General features: G+C 39.4%; 1 protein-coding gene across 2 annotated transcripts in view; it reads right to left on the reverse strand.

Annotated features, from left to right (window-relative positions):
• Positions 1-12,953, reverse strand: part of jbug (filamin-type immunoglobulin domains fbug) — a 292,423-nt gene that overhangs the window by 168,214 nt on the left and 111,256 nt on the right. For both annotated transcript variants that reach the window (XM_068230428.1, XM_068230427.1), the window contains 5 exons: positions 11,726-11,860; positions 11,012-11,194; positions 10,107-10,253; positions 1,829-2,047; positions 858-1,025 (listed from right to left, as the gene is read on the reverse strand). In XM_068230428.1, the coding sequence (XP_068086529.1) occupies positions 858-1,025; positions 1,829-2,047; positions 10,107-10,253; positions 11,012-11,194; positions 11,726-11,860 (852 nt within the window). The remainder of the gene's footprint in view (positions 1-857; positions 1,026-1,828; positions 2,048-10,106; positions 10,254-11,011; positions 11,195-11,725; positions 11,861-12,953) is intronic.

The following is a 12,953-nucleotide window of genomic DNA, read 5'->3' on the forward strand; positions in this document are numbered from 1 at the left end:
CGATTTTACACCTTAAGACAACCATGACAAAAACCATTGCTAGTTAACACGACTGAAAATATTTCCAAGTTAGCAAAGCTTAACGTTGATATGGACTAAGCAACAGAAGTCTAAATTAACGAATTCTATTATCACAGTGGGTATGGTAAAAATGTATAAGACATACATGATTGGAACTTGTTTTCTCTATAACTTTTGTTATGTAGTACTTTTCGATAGGACCAATAACATAGGCATTTAAAAATGAAATTGTAGGCACCTTTCCCTAAGCTACCATTTCATCCACTGTAAATAAAATTATTTATACCCTAGAATGTAGTACCTTATTCCCAGACTTTAATTTTCTCGTTGTTTGTTGTTGATTTCGACTTAGCAACAAAAACAAAATTCATGAATATCTTTTTTACCATAGCCAGTATGGTAAAAATGTATGACATAAATTATTGGAAATTTCATTCTATTTAACTTAAGTTATGTAGTATTTATCAATAGGACCATTAATAACATAAATATCTGAGAATTCAATTTTAGGCCATCACCTACACTACCATTTCACTCAGCGTGAATAAAATTATTTACGGCCTAGATTTTAGTGGCTCATTTCTCAACTTTACATACTGATTTTCATCAAATTCTCTTCCGCCATTTTCTCATGATGCACATACAGACAGACAGACAGACAGACAGACAGACAGACAGACAGACAGACAGACAGACAGACAGACAGACATGACGGAAAATTAAAAGAGCATTTCGTTGTCGCTGTAGACATGACCAATAGAGAAATACCATTCTGAGCAATGTACAGATAAAACTCTGATGAAAGCAAGAAGAGAGAAGAAATACACAAGCCTTACCTGGCACCGTCTCACCGTTGAACTTCATCTCGACAAGGTGACTCAATGCCTCGTGAGGAACAAAGGACGCAAGGAAGCGTTGGTTACCAAGATTACGCACAAAGCTAGTGACGTGGCCGCCATTCACAAGGATCTCCAGGTTGCCAGAGCCCGCCCCTGAGCCATCGACTGGAAACATGTACATTTTAAATACAGTAAGACATGTCCCTCCTCGGTCAACATGTTTTTATCATTTTTCCATGTCTCAAGTCATTTTCAAAGAATAAACAAACACTGCAACCTGAAATGTCTCGTTATAGATGGAAAACGATTTTAAGCACTGCTTATGAGGCTAGACCTACTTGCTGCCGGAATCACAACTAAGTTCGGTTTTACCTACATTTGTGAGCAAATGTTCCTAAACTCACAAAGAACAACCCACATAACATGGCTACTTATAAACACATCATACAGGGAACATGTGGAGAACAGAGACTTATTGTCTAAGCACGTACACATAAAAGAAAGACATGGATCCAAAATTTATGGCTGAAGCCTTTGTCAGTGGAGGATAGAATAACAAATTACTTATGAGGTAACCCTAAAATTTTTAAAGCACAGTTAGGCAAGATTCAGGTTCCCGTGTGATAATGACAAAAATATACAATAAAAGAACAACAAATACAGACCTAATACTAAACAGATTTGCATTCTACACTGACGGTAGAGACCGTGTTCACAGTCCACCTCTGCACTCTCGCTTATTACAACAAAGGAACCCACCTGTAACCTTCACTATGTTCTAAAAGGAGAGTATTCACAATACATCTTTAACCTCTAATCACCCATGTACAGTAATAACTCTCCCAACACTGAGGCATAGAAGTAAGGAATAATAAAATTACATGTCTGACTTCTACCAGGATTTGTCTCACTTGTTTTAACCAGTGGAATTCATCAAATCCAGAAGTCTGAAAGGTATCAATACTTACTCTCAAACTCGACAGGCTCGCCCACAATGCCGTTCGGTATCCGTCCCACCTGGATGGCTCGAGCGTTGTAGGCGTGAGTTCTGAACGGAGAGCCCGTCACCCTCTGGTCCCTCACTCTGATGTCCACGACGTGCTCGCCGATCTCGCTGGCCGTAAACTGGGCCACCAGGTGGTCGCTTTTGCGAAAAACATGCACCGGCACAGAACGGCGAGATGGCCCTGTGGCAGAGAACCATTTAAAAAAAAGATTAAGCATCATCATCCCACAGAAATATCTGCACTCAACCTTAGTAAATACTGTACTTTCACATTACCAATTAGAACATGTTTAAGGATTCATTTCAACATTAATATATGATGAATGTTAGTTAAATTATGGTTTAGAGATAAACATGAAAAAGACCAAATTAAAGGCAGTTGGTCAACAAACTCAAACTTAACTTACAGGATCCTTAAAGGGCTCAAAGGCAGTCAGTGATTTTGTATACCTAGGTTTAGTAACCAGTGACACGGGAAACTGAAAAAAGAAGATTAAAAGACAAACTGTCCAAGGTAGAGTGGCTACGGGCATTATGAAGAACTACAAAGATGCAGCACATTAAATCTCGGATCTTCTCTGAGCCCTGGACTGATAAGGCTGATGACCGTAGTTGAACTGATACCCTCAAGATGAGGATGATACAAGTTTCATGGGCAGAGAGCAACAAATGTGTTTATCAGATTAGAACTCTTCAAATGCGAGTGAAAGCTACCTACTTCTTGGGCACATTTTGGCGAGGGAAGGGCAGAAGGCAACGTAAAGGACAGAAGACACTGAGAAAGAAAAGCAAAAGACAGGAAGCCCGCAAGGGGAACAGAAACAGCGACACAAAGAACAAATCGCCGGGCTAAGTGGCCCAGAGAGTTGAGACGCTGCCTTCAGACTACAACTTCGCAGGTTTAATCCTGGCTCAGTCCAGTGGTATTTGAAGGTTCTCAAATAAGTCATCCTCGTGTTGGTAGATTTACTTGCACATAAATGAACTTTGGTTAGGTTGAATGGAGAATCCCACCTTCCAATACCTATTTGTTTTTTTATTGCTAGACCATATTTATGTAACATAATCCAGCATGGGTATCTTGCTAGTCTTATTTTATATATATAAAGCCACAAGGCTAACTGACTGACTCACTGACTGACATTAATGTTTGCCCACTCTGAGGTGAGCTAGGACCTTGAAATTCGGCAATCTGATATAAATTAGGCTGCAACCCAAGGGAAAATTCCAAAAAGTTCAAATTTTTCATATTTATCCCCCCACCGAATCAAAATGTAGGACTCAAATTTCGGGTTAGATCCTTCCGTTCCAGATGAGCTAGAAACTTGGAATTTGGCAATCTGATAGCTATTAGGCTGCAACCCAAGGAAAAATTCCAAAAAGTTAAAATTTTTCATATTTAATCCCCTTCCCCCGCCCAATCAATATATATCGGGCTCAAATTTCGTGTTAGACCATTGCAGATGATCCACGAAGTTGAAGTTAATCAATGTGATAGAAATTGGGCTGTAAGCCAAGGAAAAATTCAAAATAGTTCAAATTTTTCATATTTAGCCCCCTCCCCGCCCAATCAAATTATCGGATTCAAATTTCGTGTTAGGCCCTTGCAGATGATCCACGAAGTTGAAGTTAATCAATGTGATAGAAATTGGGCTGTAAGCCAAGGAAAAATTCCTAAACATTCCATTTTCTCATATTTACCCCTCCACCACCCAATCAACGTCCTCTGCACCCCTCCCCCCAAACAAAATGGCGGACGCCATGATGTAGTGCCTTACAAAATTAATATTTGGCAATGCTCTAGATCCAAGCCTGTAACCGACGAAGAAATTGCAACAAGTTCAAATTTTGAATTATTATCCCACTGAAAAATCGAAATATGAAGCCAAATTTAATGACGATGCAGACTTTCGTTTAGAGCTATTTTGTGGCTGAATGGTAATTGCTATCAATGAACTGATTGCACTTTTTCATCCTAAAATTAAGATTTCTACAATTTTGGTCATATGACTTTTTGTCGTATCTCGACCCCTTCTACCTTAGATTGAGCTTCATTTCCCCAGTTCTTGTCAATTTTGTTAAATTTCCATACATTTTTTTACTGATTAACACACTCATAAGACAGATAGAGACTAAATTCAACATGCTCCCTGGCACGACCATTGGCCATATGTAGACTGACTTTCGTCATTCTACTGCTATGAATGTATGGGAAACTGAAGGAATACCTAGGACCTTAATTTCAGCATAATCTATGTACCTTAATCAATTTATGGTGAAGACCATGGAGATACGGCAAAACCTCAAACAACCAAAATTGTAGGTCGTTGCATTGTCGTCCAGCGTGCCAAGTTTCAAGACTGTAGCTGTCTGCTAAGTTGGCAAAATCTTTTTTCAACTTATTTAAAGCGGTCGAAATTTCACCTGGATCGAAATGTTCACCTCCTTCTTTAGTATAATTACGCAAGATACTAGAAAATGCCTAAGACAGTAATATGGAAGACTAAAGGGGTCGTCTGATGGCGCAATCCGTACGTTGATACGACGTACCGTTTTTCCGCAATATATTTCCTAATTGAAGTCTGCACTATTTAGCGTGCACATTGCCTGGCTCTATATTATATATATAAAACCATTTGGCTCACTGGCTGGCATAAATGTTTACCCACTTCGGCATGAGCTAGAAACTTAAAATTTGGCAATATGATAGCAAATAGGCTGTATTGTGGAAAGTTCCAAATGTTGATTTTTTGTTATTTTTACTTCCCTTGCCTTAAACTAAATTTTGGACGATATGTTGCAGTGCGCCATAAAATTAAAATTTGCCGCAGTTACATCTTTGGCCTGCAACCGACAGAGAAATTCAAAGAAGTTGAATTGTTTAACGTTTTCATCTCCAGAAATTATCAAAATCTGGAAGCAACTTTCATTATGGTGCTAAGTAACGTTTCGAGAATTTTGGTGGCTAAACTGTAAGTCGTACCGCCAAATGAACAAGACGTTCGGATCCCATCATGAAGGGTTCTACAACTTCGGTCCCGGGAATTTTAGTCGTATCACGATCCCTTATGCCTTGGATAGAGCTGCATTTTTCAGATTTAACGTCAATTTTTTACATTTTCCGTAATTAATTTTACTATTTTACACACTTGTAAGACCGATAGAATCATGAAATTTGGCAGGCTCATTGGAACGTTCCTGGGCCACAAGTGAGAAAATGCATGATTCCAGCACCCTGGAAACATGAAAAAACGAAAGTAATACGTAAACCCTGTACTCCTAATCCAAGTTTCTAAACCAATCTATGCTGAACTTGATGCAGATACGACAAAACATCAAATAATGGAAATATAGAGCGTTTCAACCACGATAAACCTGCCAAGTTTCAAGACTATAGCTCCCCGTTGCATTAGGAAAATAATTTCTTATCTTGTGAGAATCGTACGTAATTTCCAGCACGTCGAAACGTTTAATGCTATCTTTTCTATAAATCATGAATATACGGTACGAAAAAATATTAGAGGACCAAATATGTACTCGAATATATGCGCCGTCTGGTGGCGAATCCGTTCTTCGTAACGAAGTACCAGTTCGTCACAGTAATTTTCCATGTGACCACTTGAAATGTAGAGGAACTGGGGGTTTGGGAGCGCAGCCCCCAACGAGCGAAAGCGAGTATATATATAACTCAATATATTCTCCACTTACCGGCTAGTTACAATGAAACTGTTATAACATGGTCAATATTTCACATAAACAGAAACACTACAAAAACTGAACTACCAAAAATGTGTTTGTAATTTCGTTCCCCACCAAATTTATGAAAAGTACTATTAATTTTAATATATTCTTCCTTTCTAACCTTACCAAACACTTTCCCTGTAATCAATTACTTGGTCATTTATAAAAAATGTTTTCTTGGTATTGTTTTTGACATAGTCTTTCAGCGTTGCTCGTGGGATGTTAAACACTTTACTTGCACGCTTGTAACCCATTACCTTGTCCCTCACTGCCTTAAGAACCTTTTTCCACAGCCTCCATACCCCACTGCTTGCATTTTCCCATCTGAAAATAATAATAAACTTCATAAATAACAAAGATGCATGAGATAAGACAAGTGCCATCCAATTTTTGGCAGAATGTTGTTATATCTATTCCCAAGAAAGCCGGTGCTGACAGGTGTGAAAACTACCGCACCATTAGTTCAGTATCTCACATCTGCAAAATTTGAACACGTATTATTTACAGAAGAATGGAAAGCCAAGTTGAAACTGAGCTGGGAGAAGATCAATTTGGCTTCAGGAGAAATGTAGGAACACCTGAAGCAATCCTGACTTTACTTCTGATCTTAGAGGATCGAATTAAGAAGGACAAGCCCACATACATGGTGTTTGTAGATCTTGGAAACACATTTAATAATGTTCATAGGACAAAGCTATTTGAGATTTTAAAGGTGATGGGATCAGATACTGAGAACAAAGAATTATCTACAATTTGTATAAAAATCAGTCTGCAGTGATAAGAATCGAGGGCTTTGAAAAAAAAAAAAAGCATTGCAGAAAGGAGTGAGGCAAGGTTGCAGTTTGTCCCTCCCTCCTTTTCAATGTTTATATAGAACAGGCAGTAAATGAAATCAAAGATTTTAGGAAGGGAATCACAATCCAAGGAGATGAAATCTAAACCCTGAGATTTGCTGATGATATTGTTATTTTACCTGAGACGTCAGAAGATGTGGAGAAAATGCTGAATGGTATGGGCAGAGTCTTGGGTAAGGAGTCCAAAACTAAAGTAATGGAAATGCAGACGAATGTAGTCTGGTGATGCAGGAAATATCAGATCAGAAAATGAAATCTTAAAGGATGTTACTTGGGTAGTAAAATAACTAATGATGGCAGAAGTAAGGAGAACTTCAAAGACTGGAGCGTGGCACTGTGTGGAAGTGAAACATGAGCGATAACCAGCTCAGAAAGAAAGAGGATAGAAGCTTTTGAAATGTGGTGTTACAGAAGAATGCTGAAGGTGAGATGGATAGATCGAATCAGTATGAAGAGATACTGAATCGAATTGGTGAGAGATTGATTTGGCTAAATTTGACCAGAAGAAAAGATAGAATGATAGGACACATCTTAAGACACCCAGAACTGGTGCAGTTGGTTTTTGAGGAAAGTGTAGGCGGTAAGAACGGTAGAGGTAGACCAAGGTATAAATATGGCAAGCAGATTAGAGCAGAGGTAGGATGCAACAGTTACGTAGAAATGAAAAGGTTAGCATAGGATAGGGTGGCATGGAGAGCTGCATCAAACCAGTCTATGGACTGATGACTCAAACAACAACAAATAACAAATAAAATGAAGGGAGACAAATATTTTCTGATTTATTATAATGGCCGCCGATCACTTCACTGCAGCCAGGAACTTCCCCACATGACTGAAATACAAGTCAGTGCTCACTCTAGGAATAACAGGCTGCACTAACTCAGCTCACCTTGTACTCCTCCTCGTACACGGAAATTTAACGTGGTGCACACAAGCAACTCTCACAACAAAACAATGGGATGATGCTACATGTGTCCACGTGGCTAAACATTAAGTACCAACCGAGCAAACTGAAAATCCCTAGTGGGATGAATTTAGATGCACGAACGGAATTTGGTCCCCCTACTTTAAGTGACACTATAAAATAGGTTGTGTGTATGAGTTCTCTTTGCGGATACTTGTCGCACTAGAATTAGTGCAACATTTTCGGCAACTATGAGATAGGCAAAGGAAGAGCCATGGCCATTATAACAGCCCCAGTATTTTCCTGCTGTACAACTGGGGAAATTAAGGAGAACGATCTTCAGAGCTGCCAATGGTGCGTTTCGAACCTACAATCTCCAGAGTGCAAGCCACATCCACATGGCCAGTACAACTCATTCACTTACACGGTACCATAGTTTCACCTTTCCTTCACAGATGCCATTTAGATTACACTCACCATTACAAGACTATAACCAAAGCTACGCTTCCTTGTACGGTGTAACCGTCCAGGCTTCTCCAGCCATACTAATTTATTGTACAGTCCTATTACGTGATATCACTCGATATCAAGATTATCCGTCATCGGAAATTATTCATTAACACATATTAATTTAACTTCAATCAATTGTAAATAAGGCTTTTGGAATCATATTGTATATATTAGAACATCATTTATTTAAATTATTATATTATGTAGGATAGGAATTCATTATGTACTGTAAATATGGTCAATATGTTGAGACAGAGTTTGTGTCATTTCACCTCATAACTTGTGTACAGGGAACAGTTATTCTTGAAGCGGGGAATTTGGAACGAGTCACTGGGTTAAACTCATGAGCAAAGTATTATACAGCGACCCGCGCGCTAAGCTAGCTCAAGCTATGAGACTACATCATTGACACGCCTACTTGTTACGGGTGAAGAATGAAGAGAGGGAAGATATGATATGAGATCTACGAATCAGATGCTACGATGTAAAGAGACTGGGTATGGAGTAGTTACCAAGAGTGGGGAGAGCTCGGGTATATTATCTTGCGAGAGCAATCCTCAAAACACACAACTACAATTTATTTTTGAGACAGTGAGTGGTCGCTTCAAGACACAGTACGTAGCTGCTGTGATGTTGTCGGATCAGGGTGCAACGAAACAAGCATTTGGCTTGTGAGATATTTTATATTATTCTGGACAAAGAACTACGTTAGTTCAAGTCCACGGTACTTGGTACAAGTCTGTATTATATCACGAGAATAGCTAAGTTGGATTAAGATTTCTGATAACATGGAAAAATTCACAACACTGAATTTTCTCCTCATAGGATCAACAGTGATCCATTTTCACAAGGATAGGGCCAATATGTAATTTAAAGAGTACGCAATTAGGGAGTGCTAGTCCAGATAGCCCAAACCATATCGCAGAAGGAAGGATGGATGTCCATGGAGCCAGTCTGCAACGAGAAAAGGGGAACGAGTAACCACGGAATACAGATGACCTCAACGGAAGCTACAATTGGTGAGTCACAATTAGACAATGCAAGCAACAGTAAATTACAGTAACATTAAATTCTTAATTCCCTCCAAGCTAAAAGGCACTTTTCTGACTCATCACATTTTTTGTTTAATAAATTCATTTGACCAGATACTGCGTTAATTTTCTTTCTCAGAGCGATACTTAATGGTTAATTATATTTAAAACCCTACCCCTGTGATTTATGTATAAGTGTCTATGCTAGTAAATATAAATTTTGCTGTACAGTTTTGTTTAAAACTGAAAAGCTGGCGCCCAAACATTACATAGAGAAATGGGAAACCATGGAGTGATAATTGATTCTATTTGTGTGGCAATTTGCGGGCAAGCCATATATAGTTTATATTCACGTGTCCCCAGCAATTAACTTTCGTCTCCTCAAGTGTGAAGATTAGGAGAACGAACAGTTACAACGGTAACTTGTCGTTTTAGTCTCGATAATATTATGAGATTTCATTTCCATCGAAAACAATATTCTTATCTGTGGACAAGTCATGTTCATGCTTAGCCATATTTGTGTAATGTGTAGGAAGACGACAGCTGACTGAAGTTTGGCGCGTGCACTGACGAATCTCATTAATTGCGACAATCAGAGAGCTGCATAGAAGATATTTCCATCTTTGAACCAATATTGAAACTTTAAACGACATACAATGGAACATTGTGCATAACTTTACGCTGTTCCGGTAGACTTTAATAATGTTATTGGCTATACGTCCCACTGACTACTTTTACGGTTTTTGGAGATGCCAAGGTGCCAGAATTTAGTCCCACAGGAGTTCTTTTATGTGCCAGTAAATCTACAGACACGAGGCCAACGTATTTGACCACCTTCAAACACCAGCGGAGTGAGCCAGGATCGAACCTGCCAAGTTGGGGTCAGAAGACCAGGACCTCAACCGTCTGAACGATTCAGTCCGGCCTAGGTACACTTTGTCTAAGGCTTAAAAATTGTCATTGTTTCTGCAATTGTCCCGATATGCACAACTTACAGCCCATTTGACGGTACTATATCACACCTTACAGAAATCAATACATCTATCTCTTTCCAGAAAAAGAGAGAGAGACAGGAACATGACAGGACAAAGACAAAGGCAGGTCAGACACATGCCCTTAGTGAACACTGATGAAGCTGTAGATGATCCACCATATGTTTGCTCTTTCCAATATTTCCCAGAAAAAGACGCAAGTACTTACCTGTGATGTTGACTGTGACGTCGGAAGGATCCAGACTGCCATCAGGGAGCTGCAGGTCTATGGACGCCTGCCTGTTGACTGGGACTAGTTTGAGAGCATCGCCACTCACTGTGGCGTGGATCGTACCCATCGGGGACAAGCGCGACCCTGGAAAGACGAGAGACCATGGTTGATCTGGATCACTGAGATTAACACCGAGACTGCTCATCTCCCTAAAAGTGCAAAATGTTCATCATCTCCTCATTTTAGCAGCTCCACAAAATTCCACTTTTACCATTACCTACAGACACTTCTAAGCAATTAACTTAGGAAACTGAAGGTTTGTACTTGGTATTATTTAGAAAAAAAAAAAAGAAAAATGGTGCCAAGTTACACAAAGTGTTGATTACATCAATGCTTGCACTTCTTAGAACATTTCTGAGTGCCGATAAACTATATTTACAGTGTACGGGCCACACCTTCGCCTAAAATTGGAGGTGAAAATAACTATCAGATAGGTTTGATATTAAAAGATTTATTCCTAATTAGTTCTACACACCTCGTAAAATACAACATATTATCAATGAACATTTACTGTTCATTTTCAGTTGCAGGATATGAGGTTCCACTTACATATAACAAAGGTTTCTTCTATTGTCCAGTGGACATGGAGCTGATGAGCTTTGGAAGGCCTGCTCTTTTTACGTACGAGGGATTCGCCTCGTATCACAGCCATGTAAGAAATAGTTTGATGTGGTAAGCTGATATGTTCTGTCCATGATTAATGGACTATGTAGAGTTGTATGTTTCCAAACCCACGAAACATATTTTCTCCTTCTATGTCCTCACCTTTCTACTTTTGTCGATATGAAATTCAAAGAAAAAATTGTTTTTCTGAATTTATCATGTGTAAAATGTTGATATACCTGTGTTGAGAAGACTGCTGGAGGAACTCTTCTGGCTGGTGTTCACAGTCATCGCGTACTGCTGGTTGATGGGAGAAACTGTGCGGAACCTGGGGTGAGTGGCGTCCACTTCGTCGTCCATGTTGGAAGAGTTCTGATGAACTGACGTTGTATGAGTTGTGGTGTGCTGAGTGTGTGAGAACCCTGAGCGTGAAGACACAGACAGGAACATAAATCTCCAAAACAATTCTCACACACATTAATGTTGATGCAGAATGCAGTGACTTAAAAGGTGGTAAGAAAAACAAGACAGAGACCTAATAATGGTAATGGGCGTGTAACTTTGCTATGTTAACATTAATTGTGCCCAGAAATGACCATACACAATGTTTAAAAAACACTCCTGGCGCTAAACACAACACAGTAAAATTGCAAGATAACATAGTTGATATCTCAAATGGCAAGATATCTCTAATACACTGACATCTACAACTTATTCTACCCGAAGCTGTCCACTGTATATCGCAGTTTTCACTGCAAAACTTGCCCAATATTGAGAGAACTCTAGGAAAAGATGGCAAAATGACTAAAATTTATGATATGCCGAAACTGAAAAGCAATCGCAAATTGTACAACAGACATTAAAAAACATTTATATTGCAGCCTCGTAACAATTTATGTGAAAAACCTATTTACAAAAATAATGGGTCCCTGCTATTAAGAGACGAGCCTCACCCGAGGAAGTGTTCTCTGACTTGGCGGCGAGGTTAGCCAGGGACTCCAGACTGCCATAGGAGAGGAGATTTTTCGTCTTGGCAATGGCATCCCACGAGTCTGCTCTTTGGTTGAGACCTCCCAACATCGCAGACACTGAAAGCAATAAGAAACCTCCTTTAAATGATATTCAAAAACAAGCATATTAATACAAGATTCCAGCATCACCCGATTACATTCCGTTATTTTTACTTTTAGATTTCCTTTTCCTGTACTCCTCCTCCAAGCAGCAGCTCGCCACATGCATGTACCATGTTTATTTGTTTACTTAATTTCAATAATTACAATCAATCAAATAATTAATGGAAATGAGTAATGATTCTGAATCTTCTCATGAACACCAGGTTTCTTATTCATCATTTGAGTCCATTGTAAGTGATACGGTTTTAATTATTCGATAAATTTTTAAACTGCAAATATAAGGCAGCAAGACATCAATTTTTTACAGAATGCTGTATGGCTACACCACACTACTCAGACAGGGAACACACGATATTTATGATGATGATTCCAATGTTTGTATTACGAAGATTGGAACAACACTGCTATAAAGAAGCCCTGCAACGGAACCTAATAATGTTGCTGATAGTACACGTTGGTTACATGCCTACCTTACCTCAGAGCACATGGACTCTCCCGTCGCACATCACGCTCGTGCGAACTGGCGAGAGGAACAGAGCCTCATGTTAAGCTGGTAGTCTAAGTTAGTGCTGTCGTCATGTTTTCGAAACACGAACAACGGAGTTGGATAAGGATTGAATGTGCCAGATGTCGTACAGCATAACGGTGTCATCAAGGTCTTCAAGGGGCTTGCAGGGAATCCTCATTACCTTACAGAACAGTGGCACAGTGGGTGAAAGCCTTCAATGAGGAACACCAAGGTGTAGCAGACATCCCAGTCTTACCGAAGAAGAAGTTGCCGCGTTACTGGACACTGATTGACGTCATATGATTCAAGAGCTGGATACCAGAATAGCGCATATGACTGTGCTTCACATTCTGAAGAAACGCCCGAACGTAAGGAAAACTGCTTCACGATGGCTTCCGCGTGATTTTACGGAAATGCAGGAATGCTTACAATATGACACTGCTCGTAACCACTTGGAGCGATATGAGCACAAAGGGTAGGCTTTCTTATGCCGTACAATTACGAAGATTGGAAGTTCACATAAAATCAACTTCATGGTCC

This window comes from Anabrus simplex, chromosome 14 (genome assembly GCF_040414725.1).
Source record: "Anabrus simplex isolate iqAnaSimp1 chromosome 14, ASM4041472v1, whole genome shotgun sequence".
In the NCBI taxonomy this organism is placed as follows: domain Eukaryota; kingdom Metazoa; phylum Arthropoda; class Insecta; order Orthoptera; family Tettigoniidae; genus Anabrus; species Anabrus simplex.